The sequence below is a fragment of the Budorcas taxicolor genome, chromosome 10, assembly GCF_023091745.1.
Source record: "Budorcas taxicolor isolate Tak-1 chromosome 10, Takin1.1, whole genome shotgun sequence".
Classification (NCBI taxonomy): domain Eukaryota; kingdom Metazoa; phylum Chordata; class Mammalia; order Artiodactyla; family Bovidae; genus Budorcas; species Budorcas taxicolor.
In genome coordinates this window covers 65,484,097-65,504,718 of record NC_068919.1, presented here as the reverse complement: position 1 = coordinate 65,504,718, position 20,622 = coordinate 65,484,097, and the positions used below count along the sequence as shown (strand labels likewise).

The 20,622-nt window shown below is 45.0% G+C and overlaps 1 protein-coding gene across 2 annotated transcripts in view; it reads right to left on the bottom strand.

Annotated features, from left to right (window-relative positions):
* Positions 1-20,622, bottom strand: part of SAMD4A (sterile alpha motif domain containing 4A) — a 227,247-nt gene that overhangs the window by 48,037 nt on the left and 158,588 nt on the right. The window contains exon 4 of one of the 2 annotated variants that reach the window (XM_052647150.1): positions 7,395-7,658. The exons of the other annotated variant lie outside the window; for it this stretch is intronic. Coding sequence (XP_052503110.1) covers positions 7,395-7,658 — 264 coding nt within the window. The remainder of the gene's footprint in view (positions 1-7,394; positions 7,659-20,622) is intronic. 2 annotated transcript variants of the gene reach the window in all.

Below are 20,622 nucleotides of genomic sequence, written 5' to 3'. Positions count from 1 at the left end.
AGAGAAAGGTATGGGAAGAGAAGCCCGTGAAGGAAACTGACAAGAGAAGGGCAGAGGGAAGGAAGATTCTGGGAGAAAATGGCACCATCCATTTGCAGACCACCGAGCCACAGGGTCCATCCTTATGAAGCTCCTCTAGATGCTGCTGCAGTCCATGGTGGTTTATCTTCTCTGGGCCATTTTTGATAATAGTACTTCACCTATCTTTCATGCGCTCTCTCTACCTCTTGGTCTTCACCAATGGGATCAAGTTTCCAATTACACTGATTTCTGTTTACCTTTTAGAGTTTGTATAAATCAGCCACAGAGAGGCTTTGTGGTGTACACAACAGCTTATACAGAATCTGGGCTCTGATTAAAACTTGGGCTGCTTTGCTCAAATACCTCCTGCTGGAATACTATTCAAGTCAATAGGCTGGTGCAGTACATATCCAACAAACAAGGAGACCCAGCAAGAGAGAAAGATGGAAGTGATACTGCAGAAGAACCCACTATGGGGAGCGATAAAAAAGGCAGGGAGTAAGGCATCCCTGGAAAAGAGAACCATGAACCATCACAACCTCATTTTCCATAAGCAGCTTCACTGTGGTGGTCCTGGAAACTGCAATGGACGAGCAGCTCCCATTGGCCACAGAAAGCCAGGCTAAGCACAAACAACTCCCTCCTTCTCTCCAAGACCTGACTGCATCTTTGAGGGAGAGAAGAACCAACTTAAGAGGAAAAAGGGACTAATTCTTCAGTGTTGAAGTCGGAAGGAAAACACGTCTTTCAAAAATGAAGAACAGAAGTCTAGCAGCACCAGCAAGATAATTAGCACCCGTATGTATTTTTGACCAGAGCAGAATGAATAATCCTACTCTGTTCCAGTAGTAGGAGGTTAGTCGCTTAGTAGTGCCTGACTCTTTGTGACCATGGACTGTAGCCAACCAGGCTCTTCTGTCCATGGAAATCTCCAAGCAAGAACACTGGAGTGGGTAGCCATTCCCTTCTCCACGGATCTTTCTGACCCAGGGATTGAACCTGGGTCTCTTGCATTGCATGCAGATTCTTTACTGTTTGGGTTACGAGGGGAGCCATATTCTGTTCCAGGCTCTGAGCAAAAGAAAGAAGGCTCCTTGGTCTCTGGTCCCTGTGAAGCTGAGAGGGGGCTACACCATCCTGGACATGGCCGTGGTGGCTTCTGGCTTCCATGCTGGTGGGGAGCATGTGTGGGTCTTGGAAGGCACAGAGATGGCTGAGTTTGGGTAAAACAGCCACTTGGAAGGGTTAGGTACAAAGAGAGGGTCTCAGTTTTTCGCAGTTTCCATTGGCTATGACATTCCTAAGTGGTGCTCTACTCTCAGCCTGCTTTGCATCAGCAGCAGCTGGGTTCTACCTTGAAAGCTGTGCTTGAAGTACTGCAGAAGACACACATTTGGTAAGGAATAGTGGTAGTCTCATGACTGTTAGAATCTGGGAGAATCCTGGGGATTTGCTTTTCAAAGACATCAGGGCTTCTCAGCCTATCTGAGAAGAGGGAGCACGAGTCTGAGCCCATTAGGACCCAACCACAAAGGTTGTATGTTGGCATTTGGAAATAAAGTGAAGTAAATTTACTAAATCCTGGCCTTTACGTTAGATGAATTCAAGACAGCGTCTAGAAAGTCAGCTTTCAGAAAATAGTAACTTGTTCCCATGACAGCTGTGCTGAAAAGTGTCCCAGCTACACACGGGGCTATGTCACTCCCTCTCTGTCACTCACACCCTTATGACCCTCAGAAACTGGATTCACAGCCTTTCTTACAAAGGTTTCTGATGGGTTCCTTTGTCTTACAAAGATCACACTTCTCAATATATATATTTTTCTAATCTCATTCTAAGACAGGCAGAAGTTCAAAGGTCTACATTTCAAAAATAACTCAAAATCCCAAAGGAGCTATTTCAGAATAGAGAATATATTTCCTTTGCTATGGAGAAAAAATATATAAGTTTCACTGAAGAAAGATTCTTTAGAAAAGAAAAACTGAGCCTATTTTCAGAGTCACTGGTCCCCTCCACTCTTAACTGCTGGTTCTATCAAGGTTACTGGAACCAAAGCTTTCTAGGTTACCTTTATCATGTCTATATACAAACAATATAAGTTTCAATTTCCCCTATATTTTTATACTAACAAAATGCGACGCTTCCTAAGTATACCAGCCAGAGTTAATTTGTAATGGTGAGGCTGAAGCTCACATCAAGAGAAGCAAACCCCACCCCCCACCTCTACCCCTCTCACACTGACAACTGCAATGAGAAAATCTTGGAGCTTCTGGGGAGCCTAAATCTTTCTTTTTGGCTGCACCCAGTGGCATATGGGACCTTAGTTCCCTGACCATGGATCAAATCTGTGCCCCACTGGACTGGAAGTGCAGAGCCTTAACCACTGACCCTTCAGGGAAGTCCATTAGAAGCCTAAATCTACGGGACTTAGCCAGAAGTCCTAAGTCTTCTTCACTAGTCTAAATCTACGTCGCTAGCCAGAAGCCTAGTGAATCCCCGACATGAACTACACACAGGGAGGCAGAATGCTTAAACTGTGCAGGGGAGGAGAGGAGCTGGGGCTCTTGGAGACTGGGCGAGGGGAGAGCATGATGCAGCGTGGCCCTGGCTGGCATGCCTCCACTGGACCCTTCCACAGGTGCCCGACTCAGCCTGCTCCACTCCATCCCCTCAGCCTGCTTCTTTTTCCTATTAACTATTTGCTATTGATGATACCATGGGCTACCCAGATGTCCCAGGCAGAAAGCTGGGCATTGTCCTCAAATCCTCCCGCTCTATCTATCCTTGTCTACGTTCAATCAGCACCATTCAATTCAGAGCTCTCTCAAGTCTCTCTTATTGAAGACCCCACAAACACACTCCTTTTGTCTCCTCTGCTCAACTTGGTCCAAATTCATTTTTCTCCTTGGTTATCGAAATACCCCCTACCTCTCAGCTGGCCTCCAAACCCAGAATTCCCTCCCCATCCTCTACCTTGATACAACTCCTACTCTTCCTTTCAGGTCCTATTTCTAACGTGTAAACCTAAACAGGTCATTTCTGCTGCTATGTTCCTTCAATGTCAGGATAAAAGCTCCAATCTTTTGCAAAGCCTAGCATCTGGCTTTTCCCTCTCCCAAGATTGTGTTCCCATGTGCGCTCAAGCCATCAGATGATGCACTTGGTCAAGCTGTCTCAACCATGCTTTCAGGCATACTGTTTCCTCCACACAGAATGCCCTTCCCTCACCTTATACATTTGGCTAATCTGTAATCCTGCTCCAAGCTGAGGCTCCACGCCTCTCCCCCTCCAGGAACTTTCCTTGACTCCCCTCCACTTGAATCAGGGCCCTCCTTGCTGCCTGCCTCAATCCACGGCGAGCCTCCGAGACAAAATATTTTCACGGCTGTGCACATGCATTGGACCCCTCACATTATAGCGAGTCCCTTGAGGCAGCAACCATCTCCTTCACCTCTGTCTCCCCAATAACTAGTCCAAAGCCTCTCTCAGCAAGTGCTCAAGAAAGGCAGCTGACTTGATGAGGACAAAAATGAAACCTGTTAACCAGCCTTTCTTGTCTCTGCTTCCATTGAACAGTCACATCACTCAGCAACAGCCCTGGACTTCGAAGTCTCTAGGTGCTGGGTTTACACAAAATTTCTAAAGATGTGATGCTAACAGGAGAGGCACATGTGCTTCTTCCACCAGTGAAATTCTCCATTTTGTTTTCTTGGAAAGGCGTGGTTTTTTCCCCCTTCTTGGCCACCTGAAGGCTTTGTGTGAGGAAAGGGTAAGAGAGCACGTTAGATTCATGTGATACAAAGGAAGAGAAGAACATAATTGAGTATCAACCTAGAATCAAGAATCTTTCTCCTGAGATAAGTAAGTCACAATGAACTTTTCACAAAGAATAAGGAGAACTGAATTTAGAAACCACAATCAGTGTATTCAGTACAAACATGTATAACCAGTAGCCTCTGTGAGGCAAGTTAAAGGGGAACTTTTTATATTCCCATTCAGAGTCCCACTTCTTTTCATTAATTTCTAGTTGAGTAGCTGATCCCATGATTCCCTGAGCCTGAGATATCAGTCTGAGATCGCTACTGCCAGGGACATCCACTCTGTGCCTTGGAGCTGACTTAAACCTTCAGGATGGCTGTTCACTATAAAAGGAAAAACAAAGCAAAGCGGGCAGATGATGTTAATCCTCTGAGAGCAGGAGCTGATCTACTTGTGAGAGAACTTAGTGACAATCCCTGGCAGGGAACGCTGACACCAAGACAAAAAAAGAGATGGATGTTTGTGAAAAATAAAAAGAGAAGGAATGCTGGGCCCTGACTGTGTTTCCCACTCCTGACCCAAGAGGCACATTCCTAAGGGACAGTGTGTAGCCAAACCTGGCTCATCTGTCTGGATGGAAAGGAAGGCTAGGATGAACACAGCGTTTCAGCAAGGTATGCACAGCTGCTGGCAAGAAAGATGAATTCACACTAAATTAAGCTCAATTACGGGAATTTTTGTTCTTTTCCCAAGGTGTGGGGTGAGGGCTGACATGCATCCCCTGGAGATTTGGAACTCCTCCAGATTCTACTACAGATTCCACGTTGTTCTCGTAAGCTGGGCGTTTAAAGAGTAGGAAAATAGCAATCAGATGATGGCATCCTGAGATGGACCAGAACGGGGCTTTAAAAGGCCGGCACTCCTGCCAAAGGGCCCGGTCACAGAAAGGAAGAGACGAGGATCCAAGGGGAAGAGCTGGCTCTCTTTAAAGGCACTTCATTTGATTTCAGATTTCATTTTTCAGAAAAATTACGAATTAATTTGGAAATTGAACCTGGCGTCTGCTCTGCGACAGGGGAATTGAATGACATACTCTTAGGGCAGGCTGTACGGGCTGCTTCTGTGCTCTCCTGGGAGGCCATTCTGAGCAGCATCTGGTGTCAGGAGTGCCAGGGGGTGGCCTTCGAGGGAAGATGGCACCAGGTGCGATGGGGAGGGGCGTTCGTGGGGCACAAACACTGGCCCCAACCCTCTGGGATGATGCTGTTTTCAGGTGTGGATGTTTCTACAGCTTGACTTATCAGCGGAACCACAAATACACTTTTTCCATACATAGAATGTTTCATCCTCTATCATGTTCCTTCAAATAGGTGTTTCTATTTAATTTGCTAAGAACTTTATCCTGTGGATCCCATGCAATTCTTGGAGACAGGGACAGTTCAATAAGTCAGCAGAAGGTGGATACACACAGAAGAGCGTCCTCTGTTCAGTCCCATCACCAAATAGCACATTTCTGACCACACATCTTGGACCTATAAAGAAAATCTTGGATGTAAAGTCTTGTCTGCATCACCTTCTGATCAAAGAAGCTCTGAGGGGACAATCCACACGAGTATTAAAGGAAGGAATCGAAGAAGCTGATACGTGGGATGTTCCTTGAACTTTGGAATATTTTGGCTCTCACTCTTAAACAGGGATAGGACATTGATTCCATTTTTCTCTCCTTCATGTCTCTTTAAAAGCCTACCGTCACTATTACTAATGAGTAGTGACTTTCTCATCTCCAAAAGTCAGCATGCAATGGGCAAACCTTCACCTGCCCTGAGAGAATATCTAAAGTACACAGAGGGCTTCAGAATAAAGCACACAGAATGGAAGATAACAAAGACAAGAAAGGCAAAGGAAAAGAGAAAGAAAAGACAATGAAGCTCCTGTAAGCAGACGGTGAACCCAGTGTCCTGGAGAACAAGGACCTCCCACAAGACCCACTAAGCTCTTCAACAGGAAGGCCGGGCCTCCTTCTCATGGTTACCAGTTAGAACCTCACATCCACTGTCTTGGAAACCATTCGTCCAGACACCCCACTTGTCCAGACACTCAACTTCACTTGGAAAGAAGCAAATCCAGAGAAACACTGGCTCCAACCTTCTTGGTCCAAGCATGGCTGAGCCATCCCTGCTGCTCATGCCCTGGGGCCCAGCAACTTGAGCACAGAACTCAAAAATAGGTTTTGAGAGGTCTCCGAAATTATGACACATTCCCCTGAAAACTATGAAAGAGATGTAAAAGAGGACACACATCCCCTCCCTGCCAAAAGGGGCCATTGCTTCTGAGGCCTGTTAAACACCTTCGAATGACCCACTGGTATCACCCGAGAGAGGAAAACGTCAAGACGAGTCCCAACCACTCTGGACACTCAGCACAGCATCCATCACGGATGGCGCTGGGATGAGAGGATGCTGGCCTGAGCAACTGGGAGGGATGGATGCTCCAGGAAAGTGGCTTCACTTCAGGTTCATTTCCCCAGGTTGACAGGCTCCATTTTCAGCCTCAGGCTCACTTACAACCAGCACTTGGTGAGTAGTGGGCATTTCTCTGTGCCACGCTCCTGTGGTGGGGAGGGGGCTCAGTCCCCAGCCTCCTGTGTCAACACTAATCCTTCTCAAGGGAAAGATCAGAAACAGCACAATCTCAGGATTGTGTACACCATCAGTGAGGGCGCTCTCGGAGCCTCCTGTCAGCATCGTAGTCCCAAGGGCACGACTAACTCTTGTTTCTCCATCTAAAATTGTTATTAGTGTGTCTCTGACGAGCATCTTTCCCTGAGGCCTTTCCCAGCCCTTGAACAACTTGCATCTAAAAATACAGAATGTGCGTATCCTCTTTGAACCTACCATGGATAATTCGGAAATCTCTATCTCTCGATGAGTATCTTTAGAAGAGGAGAGATTTACAGGGCAATGTAGGAACATTTATTGATGCTGCACAAAAGGCCTTTATCACCTGTATGCAAATCCGTTATCAGCCTTAAAACACTGTCAGCAAGCCTCTGCTATTTTTTTCACATCTCTTCTACAGATGCAGAGAAAAGGGTTTGCAAGTTTCTCTGGATATCAAAGGGAAAGGGAGAGAGGAAAGGAAGCACCAGTACGATTCTACACTAAGAGAGATTTTTAAAAAAAGATCCTGTGGTTTGTTTTGCTAAATTATTGACGATTCCCTGGCCAGAGCAGTGAGGTAGAAGGCTGGAGCAGATCAACGTCTGTACAGACAGGGCAGACCAAGGAACGGATGTGCAAACAGTAGATGCTATCGCCGCCAGCTGTGACTCATTTAATTGTCTGCAAGTCACTGCATTCAGAAAAAAAAAAAAAAAGGAAAAAGGAGGGCGTTGACCTCTCCTGCTCTTCCCAGGTTTTGGCAAGCAGCCCTGGAAGGGGAATCCGAGCCCTTTCCGCCATGGTCAACCCCAGAGCTCGGCAAGGGAGGGGCCTCCCATCAGCCCGGGGAGGGGCGGGCTCCTTCCTCCTGGCTGACTACCTCTCTCCTCACCCTTCTGACTCCAAATCAAGGGAGGGGCTCTGTTGCCGGTGGTTTCTCGTTTTGTCACTCACCTTTCATACCACTACCTTCTTCTTGGAATGTGTTACGAGCAGTGGTCTGATCTTCTAAGTGTTCACTCCCACCACTTCCTGAAGAGGCTACACTGCTTTGTGGAGACAGGGGGGCATGATCGGATGGGAGGCACTGGGGTCCTCTAGCTCGTAAGTCCTCATGAGACATCCATCCATGTCCTAGAGGCTGGTTTGGCACATTCATGGGTGGGGTAAGGGACACAGATCGTTTCAAAGGGCTGTGGTGTGCCTGGCCTGAGAGAACTGGAAAAAAAAAAATAAAATGAAATAGGTTATTCCCCCCACTTTAGCCTGGGCCACAGAAGAACCCACAGTACCTCTTAACCCTGAGAGATGGCGCTGTCTGATCGCTGCATCCGGGATCATGGGGTGGCTCTTCCTTTTGGGGTGGTTAAAAAGGATGCTGTCTGTACCTTTGGGTGAGGTGGGCTCTCTAAGAAGACTACACCTATAAGGCCCACACCTATGACCTTCACCTCTGTAGGTCGGGATCTGTTTTCAGTTCTAACTGTAGAAATCAGGATTCGGAGCAGTAGACCCAAAAATCAGGTGAGGATTGACAGCCTGGCAAAGTAGCGATCTGCCAAGATGGAAAAGAACATGTCCTGGCCAGTTTTTTTTTGGTGGGGCAGGGAGTGGGGACCACACAAAACCGGACGTGACCCATGTCATTAGGGCAGACTTTCTGGAAGGGGAGGGCAGACCACTCATCGTTGGCAATCTTGGCTGGGCTGAACTAGCAGAAGTGGACTAGTCCTTCCAACCAGGAATCAGGGGAGCTGTCACCTCTGAAAGGGGTGCAGGCACAACAAGGGGCCTGAGACTAACAGGGACCTCAGGGTATGGGACACGGCAGCCGTATGTGAAAGGGCCGGTTCTCTCCCTTGGCTTCGCAGGTTAATGCCAGACTTTAAATGAGAACACTTCCAGGTAACAAGGCTTTCATTCAGAAGCCAGTGGGGTGCTCTCCGTAAGCCGGGAACAGTTTTCTCCAGCATGTGCAGCCCTTCCGCACAGCGGGCAACATCTGTGTAGCCCCCATTTTTAATTTCTTTTCCAGAAAACCAGGAAAAAAGCAACAAAACTCACATATAACTAGCCAAATTAAATTGAGGTCATTCAAGGGAGGGATTTAACCAAAATCAACGCAGAGGGAGCCGACGTTACCCTTGGTTGGTTTTTCTGGGCGTGTAAAGTGACAGCTTTACAAAATAAGTCTATTCATAACTTTCTCTCTGTGCTGGCCCCTGACAGGTCCAGTTTATTTTGACTGCTGCAGTGCTAACATGGAATCGAGCCACATGCATTTTTAAACATTTTTCAGGGACGCCATTAAGTTCCATGTAGGGCTCTATCCCCTCCAATGAGGTATGATATTTACTCTCCCAAGTCCGGACTAGCACTGCTTTGCTGGCATTAATCCTTCTCTGTTTTTTAGCCAGCAGACTTGACATCCCAGTGTGAGAAGTTCTGCTTTCTGTTAAACTGAATTTCTGGTGGGGCAGCATCCACATAAAGATGTGAACAGCAGGCTTTCTTGCCCCCACTTAAAAACATAAAGACCAGAGCCAAAAGGCTGAGTGTTTGCAAAAAGTGTGTTTGAGACAGTAGTGGTGAGCGGAGGCCCCTCATGGTCAGTTGGCATTAACCAGGCCGGAGAGCAATGGAGTTCACACCCCTGCTGTCCATATTTCTGTTTGGCTTCATGTTGCCAAAAATGCAGCCTTGTGTGTGAAAGAAGGGCCAGAAACTTCTTTATTAACAAAAAAGGGAGCTGCCAATTTTACTGTCTGTAACCTGAGAAATTTCTAATTTGGGTAGATTCTATCAAAGGCAAGGGATTATCATCTAACTTCAAAATATGCAAAGGGAACATTTTTTATTTTTTGGATTCTAACAGGCTGAAACAGCTTGCATTTCCACTGAATAGACTAAGGAAGAAGCTCTTTAAAAAGGCTCCCTGCAAAATGCATTGCTACCTGGTTGGATCCGAATTAGCAAGAGAAAAAGGAAAAAAAATTAAAAAGGCAGAATAAGAAAAAATAAAATAAAAAGGAAGCAGCAGCAAAAATGAAGAGAGAAGCCAACAGGAAGAAAAGCCAGACATCCAGAAAACTCATTTCATGCCTGTCTAAGTATTTATACAAAACTGAGCGGACTTGTTCAGGGCTGCCCCAAGTTGATGGGACTTTCCAGCTTAGACGTCTTTGCTTCCTGGTACCTCTGCAACCATTTCAGAATATCTGGTGGGTGCTCTGAATGGAGCTAGCCAGGTGGGCCCAGAGTGGAAAGCGGGGCTCCTCTTCACAGCCAGGATTAGAGTGAGCCCCAAACCATAAAAGCAGGCCTTTCCCAGAGAGACACACACCCAGAGCTGATGGAACCCTTGGCACCCTACCTGGTTACCGGCAATAACGAATCCATCACCATGAGTGCGATAACACTGCTAAGAAAGTCCCCATCCTTGGATGCAGAGAACAATACCACACACAGGTAGCAGTTGAATTCCAGTATTAGATGAAGCCAATTTGCTTCTTTCCATCAAAAGTTTTCTTAAAATTCATGTTAGCTCCCCACTGATGAGCATCCTTGCAGATCACTAGATGTTTACCTAACTTGCTGGGACTTTTAGGGATTCATTCATAAAAACCTAGACCCATTTCTTCATATGCCCCTGGCTTGACTGAGGTCACAGGGGATATGGCATGAATTTGGTCTCTGCCTCTTGGGCTTCCCTTGTGGCTCAGCTGGTAAAGAATCTGCCCACAATGCAGGAGACCTGGGTTCGATCCCTTGGTTGGGAAGATCCCCTGGAGAAGGAATTCTCCAGTATTCTGGCCTGAAGAATTTCATGGACTGTATAGTTCATGGGTTCTCAAAGAGTCAGAAACGACTGAGTGACTTTCACTCTAATAAAAATCAGTTATACCTGAGGTACCAGGGCTTTTTCCCAGGGACTCTCTACCTAAGGCCTCACTGGGTCTGTATCAGAAAGACTTCTACAGCTGGCACCAAAGTCAGAAATGTCCCCTTAGGAGTGAACCTGCTGTAGCAACAAGCAAAATGTCTCCCACTAAGCTTTTGCTTTGCAGAGAGGGCCAAGGATTCAGAGTCAGGGGTGACACACACTCACATGAAAGCCAACCTGTGCGTGGCAAATGCTTCATTTCTCCAAAGGGGACTGAGGCCTTTGGGAAGGAGGCTGGAGCAGGTGACAGGTGACCTGCCCACGGGGGCACTTTGGGGTGAAGACAGATCTTTCGGTGGAGCTAATAGTGACCACAAAGCCAAATTTGGTGTTACTTCATGTGCTGGGGTACTTTGTTTGCCATAAATTAGCAGAGGGAAGAATAAATGCAGTGGACAGAGAGAGTGTAAGACCACAGACTGCACAACAGTGGATGCATGAGGTGGTCAAGGGCAGATGGTGCATGGCTGTCCCGTCGGTCCATTTTCTTTTCGACCAAAAGTGTTCATCTGAAGTGGTGTTACATAGAGGAAGAATGGATATTCAGGTGAAAATAAATGAATAAAAGTCCTTTTCCTACAAGTAGAGAGGGGAGGGCAGGGAAGGCAGGCTTCTGAGAAGCTTTTCACACTGTGTTAGTCTCCCCAGAATAACTCTAGCTAGAGGCGGGCCTTCTGAATGTTCTCAGCAGCTGACTGCTGCGTGGCAGACAACAGAACACGCTCCATTCAGACTTAAGCTGCCCCAGAGTAATATTCAAATGCTGCAGAAGTAAGCACATCTTGAAAAAAACCCTCACTGTAGATTAGAAGTTGGCAAGTTCCAGCAGAATTGAGGTCCTGAATTTGTAACTTCATAATAATGAGGGTTGGGGGGACAGCATATTTCAGGGGGAGGGGATTCATTCTAATAATCGCCCAGGGGAGCAACACTGTAACCCTTGCTCTTGAAAAACTGAAGCTAAGACTTCATAGTATGTAGAGTATAGCGTCTATATCCCTTCTATTTTTAGGAAATGCTACAAGAAATTTCAGGTATGTACACTTATATGTAGGGCTTCCTTGGTGGCTCAGCTGGTGAAGAATCCACCTGCAATGCAGGAGACCCCGGTTCGATTTCTAGGTGGGGAAGATCCCCTGGAGGAGGGATAGGCTACCCAGTCCAGTATTCATGGGCTTCCCTGGTGGCGCAGATATCTGCCTGCAATGATGGAGACCTGGGTTCAGTCCCTGGGTTGGGAAGATTCCCCTGGAGGAGGGCATGGCAACCCACTCCAGTATTCTTGCCTGGAGAATCCCCATGGATGGAGGAGCCTGGCAGGCTACGGTCCGTGGGGTCACAAAGGTTCGGACACGACTGAGCAACTAAGCACAGCACACTTATATATGTACCTACATATATATGAGTACATACGGCAATAGGGTACTGTAGTATTTGGAACATTTATAAATTCAAGTGAACTAAAAATAAATAACAAATACTGAGCAAGTCTATGGGAAAAGCAGCTAAAAATAATCTTGCTCCAGCTATGCAGCAGTATGATGTGAGTACAGAGGGTCTTATAATCTGGTAATAAACTCTGTCATACCACTCGGGGCCAGCTGCCGTCTGCGACCTCCCCTAACCTTATGATGTCTTTTTCATCTCTAAGCATCTTTCATGAGACTCCTTTCAACACTTTTTGAGGGGGAAAATACGATACCTGGCGCTGCGTTCTGTTCTTTTTAAGTATTTTCTTGAAAGCTTGGAAATCAGATTTCTTCCCCCTTTCCTTTGACCAAAATTGACTTTGCCTTGATTTTTAGTTATTGAAATAAGAGGCAGGAAAAGACTTTTCAGGATAGTTAGACTCTTAAAAAACAGGTATAACCACCTCTTTTGCCTTCTAATGTGACAAGTAATGGGGCTGTGCAAAGAGGAAGGTTTGGGGTATGGGTCCAGCTCTCTCCTCAGTTCTCTGTCAGGTTAAGAACTGCACCTCACTGCCAAGGAGAGCAGTGATCCCCATAAACAAACAGTCCAGACGACTGAAGCTTAATTTTTAACACTGAAACTTTATCCTAATAAACAGTAATGGAGGTCGTTCAAAGATACATTGCATTCTTCTCTGTTCTCCTTAAATTTATACACCTAATGCAAGTAATGCTTTAAAATTATTATGAGCATAGGTTAATAACATTTCAGAGCTGGAAGGCCCCAAACGGCAATATAATCCAATAATCCCTAAAACTGTGAGCTGTGGGCCCCTGGGTTGTGGAAGGACCTGGGAATTCCTATGTGCACCAAGCCTGCTTAGTAGATGAAATGCTGTGTGACAAATGGTTTTGATATGTATGCAGAAGGTATTAACATTAATCGAATACAAATTATTTTATATTTGCTGAATTCACAGCTCTTTTTGTCATTTTTTTTTTCATCATCTGTTTGAAGTACAGTTATTTTACGGGGATCCCAGTTTTCTGTTAAACACTGAGGGCTGAACTCAATGACAGAGACGACTGCTGTTCTCTGCTGTGTTTGCTGAGTTCCATGGGCACCTAATTGGCCTCAGGAACTCGTGTGCTTTAAGTCCTCTGATTCCTTTCACAGTTAACACTACTCCTCAAATTCAGTCCACCACCACTTCTCACTGTTCCCACTGTGCGCATCCACCTATTTCCAGGCTCAGCGTTTTATCCTGGAGTCTAGAATCAAGACTGCTGCTGAAACTGACTTCCTTTTGAATAGAGCCATTAAGTGCACCCATACTTCTAATGTCATTCCTTTTCATCAAACCCAGAAACCTGTTTTCTCAATCCAAGGTTGGACTCTGCAGCCTCATCAGGCCCTTATGAGTTCAGCCACATGGACATGATTTGCAATTTCACTCTTCTTCCTAAGCCAGTCTTTCCATTTCTTGAAGATTATTTTTTAATATGGACCATTTTTAAAGTCTTTATTGAATTTGTTACAATATTGTTTTTATTTCGTTTTGGTTTTTTGGCTGTGAGGCATGTGGGATCTTAGGTCCCCGACCAGGGATTGAACCCACACCCCTTGCACTGGAAGGCAAAGTCTTAACCAATGGACCACCAGGGAAGTCTCAGTCTCCATTTCTAATTCAAGCTGGCTTCTTGCAGGAAAATTTAATGCTTTGTTAATACTTCAAATTCTAGATGCTCACGTGATAGAACTCAATCCAACTGCTACTAAACTTTACAAAAAGCAGTTCATTCTTATTTAGGGACTTCAAAAAGCAGAATGAAGAAATCAAATATTTGCATATTATTTTAAAATATTTAACTTAAGAGTTTCTTTCCAGAATCAAAAAAGATCCAAGCCATTTCCTTACTCTGGGGATACATATTGTGTGTGTCAACAGGCTATGAAGATACATGCGGAAAATTCTACTCACGCATTGCTAATGGTGTATTTTAACTACATTGTCTAGATCTACTCCCAAAAGAAATTCAGAAGCATCAGAACTTTGGCTGAACACACCAATTTGAGAGTTTCGCTGCAGGAGATGGTCTGATAGTTGTCAAGTTTAGAAAAGAAAAAGTTCAAGCCATTGCCAGTTATAAAATAGCTATCACTATTGTTTCAAAGTTATTGGCAGGGAATGTTTCTGTTTATTCCCTTAGTTTAGGTTTGCTTAACAGGCATCTTTTGGGCACCATACCAAGCGTTTTTCCTGAGAACACTGATTTCAGAGTATCTAAGGAACTGTTACTAAAGGCTTTGCATTTTCAAAGAGTGGAGTTCTGTTAACACCACTTGTATGCATAATTCTAGGCATTTGATTTTTTTTTTAAAGGCAAACATTTTAGCAAAGCTCAGTGGCGAAACATTAGACCCTGGGTTCCTCTTCTTTAGTTGGTTTTGTGGTGCCACAACCAGTAATCTGAGGCCCTGTGGTGGGAATCTTTGGGGAAAAAAAAGATTAATAGTACTGCAAGAATACATTAAAAAAAGAAAAACAAAAAACTAGAGTATTTAATCAGTGACATCATGCAAAAAAGACAACACCAGTCACATTTATGGCCAAGAACAGGTTTGTGTTGGGGGCAGGGGGAGGGGGTATTAATTACTAAGGTTAAAATTAACATGCTCTGCCTCATTGCTTCAGGGAATAGATTAAAAGCAAATCTGAAAGGTTATATGTCTCAACTCTGCATGCTTGCACTCTGCTTCTTGTCTAAAAGTTTGGAAAACCAGTGCTCATAACATCTGGACACCAGAAGATGATTCCCCCAAACCGCTTCAGACTCCACCTCATTCTGGGAGAAGAAGAAAGAGCATGCTACAAAGCAAAGATGTGGTGGGTGGACTGGGTGTTTCCCACAAGCCAAGGAGGAAGCCACACACTCTCCGAAGAGAAGGTAAATACTAGCCTATGCAATAAAACCAAACAAATGGAGACTCCAGAAGAAGACAAAGCCGCAAAGAACATACCAAGGTTGACAGATACGCACTGTTGAATCTCTTTTTGCCCATTCAGTCTCATTTTCAGATCGTATGGAGGTGAATACATTCTGATGCAGGGAGAGCTTTTTCCATGATGTGAGTTGCCACTGGCGTCTGCCCTTATTACTCCACAGATGACCAGTCTTGGAGCAGAGCAAAGATGTATGCTTCTGCCTTCACGTTATCACTTAAACATTTGGGCTTTTAAGAAGTAAATTAGAATGTTTCTGGCAGACTTTTATTGCTGCATTAATCTTGGGTACATTTCATTTGTCCTCTTTTGTCAGTTTCTATAATGGCAAAACTGGGTGTCATCCAGGGGAAAATCTATTTTAGATAACTGCTGTTTGTCTTTACACTGTCATTATTTATGATAAGTCAGACAAGCCAATATATACATTTTATAGAAATCAGTAGAATCTTACAAGTTGAACTTCAGATCAAGCTGTCCCGAAAGGAAATGCCCCAATCCTCTCATTCCACCCTATCAGAACCAGTGACATCAACTATGGAAGTAACTTGATGCCACTGAAGCAGATGTTTCAGCCAATTCAAGGGACTGTGGGATCAATCCAGCCATTTCTAAGGTTCCTATATACGGGGGGCTCACTTCTACTTTCCTGAAGTATGCTCTTTTTCATATCCATAGTTATATCTATACGTACTTAACCTTTAGGTTTCTTGGCCCTTAAGTTTGTCTGTGGAATTTCTACCCTTGTGGAGAGTGAAGAGTTTAAGACAGAGCTGCAGAATTTTAATCATTTTCATTATGACACCAAGTAAAGAAAATAACTGAGTCAAGCAAGTGGCCAGCGGTGGACTGAAGCAGATACATCTTTTTCATTTTTCAGTGTGTCCATAAAAATGCTCCAATCACTGTGTTTAAGGAAGAGAGTGAAGAAACTCAGATTTTTGACAAAACTTCCCTCCTACCCCTTTCTTAAAAGATAACTCTCAAATTATAATCACTGTTACCTCAACTCACATGTCTATCCAGGAAGTGCCTCTTAGGTTTACTGAAAGCACCACCAATCCTGTGTTTAACACTCCCTGGCTGTTGACAGGGTGTGGCTACCAGCAAAGCCATCCAAGTTTGGAACTGCAAACAGCCAGAGTTTCATGACAGAGCATCAATCCCAAGGCCACCACCAGAGTCACTGAACAAATCACCAGGGTATCCTTTTATATCTTGACACCACAGCTCTTGTCCAGAGGAGAAGGAGGTGAGTTGCTTAAAGGGGGCTTACGAAAGATAGCTTGTCTACTAGTTCTTGTCTTGAACTATAGGCAAAGCCTTCACTGCAACTGGAGCTCGAAAGTCTCCCAGATAAGAGGGCAAGATGGCTCTTAAATGCAACAGCACTGATCAGGCAAGGACTGGCAGCATTAGAAAATGCCGAAATCCTCCTCCCATCAGGGTCTCAACTCAGCACCAGCCAAATGCAGGACGGGTGTCAGGACTTCAGAGCATGAAACTCTGAACTTGGCCTTGATTAATGCAGCAATCTTTTTTCTTTTCTTTCTAGTGTTAGGAGAAGGGTTATAAATGATTAGAAATGTATTATGCAGTCCTGACTAATTCTTAACTTAGTTTCTTGATAGAAGAATGAGAACTGGAGATTCTCAGCATTTTGGCCAGCAGGGCAATTTACTGATGAAGGAATTGGTCCTTGTTTTCATTAAAGCATTCAATCCAAATGTCAAGTGTAACAATACACATAAAAGACCATTAAAAAAAAAACACCACAATTTGAGTTTACACTGCTAATTAGATTATTGGGGGAGGGGGGTTAATTAAGAGAAATTAGATGGTTTAGGCTCTCCTGGTTTCTTAATTCTATCTGATTGAATCACCATGTGATTCAAGACAAGCTATTGAGGCTTCACACGTCCCAGTTCCCACTTTCTCTTCACCTTCAGCCTCTTCTCCAATTCTAAACTGTCACAACTGGACCCTGCGGGTATTGGAACACAGTGAGATCGGTACTGTGTTTGTAAAATTGATTTACTGTGGTCTGTAATTCCACATAACGATTTGAATTTTTGACTTGGCACTGCATTTTTCATTTAAACCAGACCGTTCTTCTCTACCCCAGAGAAACAGCATTTACGTAATTGCCCTCAACTCATCTACTTGGGTATTATAAATCAGTCCTGCAATAAAAGACTTCCAAAGACACTGCAAGCACGAGGTTCCTGGCATAATTCAGGCCCAGGACTGTTCTAGTTTAAGGACAGGAATTGAACAGCATTTATTTCTTATTGGACATGAGATGGGGAGGGCTGTCTAGAGCCTTAAGATCCGGGCAGCGACGAGAACAAGCTGCAGGGTGATCAGGGGTAGCCGGGCTGACCTCGGATAGCCCCCTCAGATCCACAGGCCCCTTTGCTTGTCTGCTTCTAGGCTCCCCCTTCACCACATACAAGCTATCCAGTGTGTGTTCCTCTGCTGCTAAGTTGCTTCAGTTGTGTCCAACTCTGTGCGACCCTATAGACGTCAGCCCACCAGGCTCCCCTGTCCCTGGGATTCTCCAGGCAAGAACACTGGAGTGGGTTGCCATTTCCTTCTCCAGTGCATGAAAGTGAAAAGTGAAAGTGAAGTCACTGAGTCGTGTCCAACTCTCAGTGACCCTATGGACTGCAGCCTACCAGCCTCCTCCATCCATGGGATTTTCCAGGCAGGAGTACTGGAGTGAGTTGCCATTGCCTTCTCCTAGCAGTTCTCAGTCTTGGGTGCACATTCAACCCCTTTGCAGCCTTAAAAAAAAAAAGAAAATCCCAATGCTAGACCCCATCCCAGACCAAGTAATTGAAAATCCCTATAGTGGAGTCAGAGCATTCATACTTTCTGGTGCACATGAGTGGTTTCAATAGCTAGCCAGGTTGAGAACCACCATCCTGGGCTGTCTTCTTACCTCAGTGCTCCCCTCAAACCCTGTCCACATCCTGGACACTGCAAACCTCCCCAGGCTGGCTGTTGCTTCTGCCTGGTTTTAATAAGATGTCCCCTAAGAATGGGCATCTTGTTGACTCTTTTTAAGTTGCTTTAAAAGAAAACATAACACGTCATCACTTTGGACTCACACACAGAATTCTGCTCAGGCTCTTCAGTCCAGGATTTTAGCATTCTTGTCTTGCCCTCCAGGTGAAATAGATATTTTGGAACCAGAATTCCAGCCTGACTGATACTTGGGCAGAAATTTCTAAAGAGTCCCTGGACAATGTTTTGACTCCTAGGCAATCATGCCTGTCCCTTGCTGTGGCCATTTCATCCTTTCTCAGCAGGGAGAGAGAAACAGGGGTCGGCATCAGGCCCTCTCTGGACATGAATCAGCTGCAGAAAGCTCTGAGTAGGCCTTATCTCAGTCTGGAAATTCTGTAGGTGAAAGAGTAACTGATTCACAAACAACAACAACAAAAAGAGTTCTAGCTCCATGGACCAGCAGCATCAGCATTATTTGGGAGCTTGTTAGAAAGGCTGGACTCTCAGGTCTCACTCTAGACCCAGAACTGGGATGCGCATTTTAACATCCCAGGAGATTTGTGTTCACATTCAAGGTTGAGGTGTACTAGCTACACACCTAGCTCTGACTCACTGGCTTGATACCTGTCCTGCTGATATTGGAACAAGCATCGTCTACAACAAAAGCAGCCTGCTGAAGTGAGAGGAACTTGGGTTGGAGGACATGTGACCTTTCTGTGCCTCAATTATCCCCTGCAGTGGATATCAAAGGCTCTATCATAAAATTGTTGAAAACATTACATAATTTAAGGTACATGAAAATGTTTTACAAACTGTGAAGTCCTGCAGAAATATTACTTATGAGTTGTCAGTGTAAGAATCACCCAATATAAACCAATACCACAAGCTGAAAAATCAACTCAAAGTACTAGCCAGTCTAATGATATTCATAGAGCATTTTTAGTGTATTACGTGCAGTATGAAAAATATCTCTGATTACTTGACAGTGTTTCACAGCCTTACAAAAGATGAATTTTCTACCATGGCCTACCATACCAAAAAGAGTATCTTCCTTGCTCTTTCAGAATACTTATCTACATAGACAAACTCTTCTTTGTCCCAATCGGAATAATCTTCCTTTGGTTCAGACTCAACTTGGTCATCCCTTTCCTGGCATTCATTTTAAGTGTTCACATTTCATTTCCATTTTGGAGGGTCAGGGCAGGTGAATCACCTTCTTTTTCATTAAATTTCAGTGCCCAGAACCCCACATGAGATCATCTCTTTGTCCTGACAGTGGTAAGCAATACTGATTGACTGGGGTCCTTATGGAAGATTCTAAGTACTTCCATTGTATTTCAAGCTAAGAACCTATTACCAGCTATGTGACATTGGATTCTTTATATGTGGGACAGAGAGGTTGGACTAGATGAACTCCTTCCTTCATCAGACATTTGTTGGGTGCTCATCATGTGTGAAAAGCTCTAAAAGCTGAGGGCACAATATTGAACAAGCCGTTACAGCCCAGAGTGTGATCCCTCAAGCCCCTCCCCCTAAGCCAGTCTCCTATGATGCTATTAGCTTATTTAAGGAGGGCCTTTCTCATTTGGACAAGTCATTTTCCTCACATTGTTTATTTCTTCATATTTAAACGAAAGGCTGCCTTGTAATGGGGCTTCCCTGGTGGCTCAGTAGTGGTAAAGAATCTGCCTGCCAATGCAGGAGGTGTGCGTTCGATCCTTGGGTCAGGAAGATCCCCTGGCAAAGGAAATGGCAACTCACTCCAGGATTCTTGCCTGGAGAGTTCCATGGACAAAGGAGCCTGACTGGCCACAGTCTATGGAGTCGCAAAGAGTCGGACATGATTGAATGATTAAACAACAACAAGAAAGTGTGTGCAACAGCTGCCTTGTAACACTGATAGAACAGTCAGCGAGGGTGTGAGGGTAGAGGATCTGCCCGCTGCTCAGCGCAGACTAGATTCTGCACAGGAAAGGGGCCAACTAATCTCATCTCTTCCCCTTCCTGGCTTATCCCAATGCTCTCCTTTCTCCCACATGTTTTAGACTTGCATGGAAGGGTGACTGAGCAAATGAAGGCTTGGCTTCCTTAGTCTGTTTCTTTCTTACGGTCCTGGGCTAGGGATACTGCACTGTTGACACTTCCCCAAATGCAATCCGAAAGCACATCCTTAGGACTACCTTTCCTGGACCTTCGTCCCTGAAGAGGCGCCCATACAAAAGTGAGCACAACAGCAACACCAGCAACCACCACCAAGGCTGACTGCGTGTCAAGTACACTGCCGAAGATACACACACATTGTTTCGTTCAATCCTCATGTAAAGCCTTATGCTGTGGGTCTATCATTACTCTTCTCCGCAAGGACAGACACGTACTTCACAGAGAGGAAGCAGAGGTACAGAGTGTAAGGGGCTTGACAAAGATGAGACAGCTAGGAAAGGGCAAGAGGCAGGGTTCAAAACCCAAGGTTCTCTGACATGCAAGCTTGACTTATGTTCTTCAGCCCAACTCCACACTCTTTCTCATGGCAGAAGAAACTCTGGACCTGACACTAAACACACAATATCCACCCCCGGAGAAAGTCCACTGGCTTCTCATTCAGGGTCTCATAGTCCTGCTGTGTGTGACTCCGCAACCCCATGGACTGTAGCCCGCCAGACTCCTCTGTTCAAGGAATTCTCCAGGCAAGAATACTGGAGTGGGTTGCCATGCCCTCCTCCAGGGGATCTTCACAACCTAGGGCTCAAACTCAGGTCTCCCACCTTGCAGGCAGATTCTTTACCATCTGAGCCCCCAGAGAAGCCCATGAA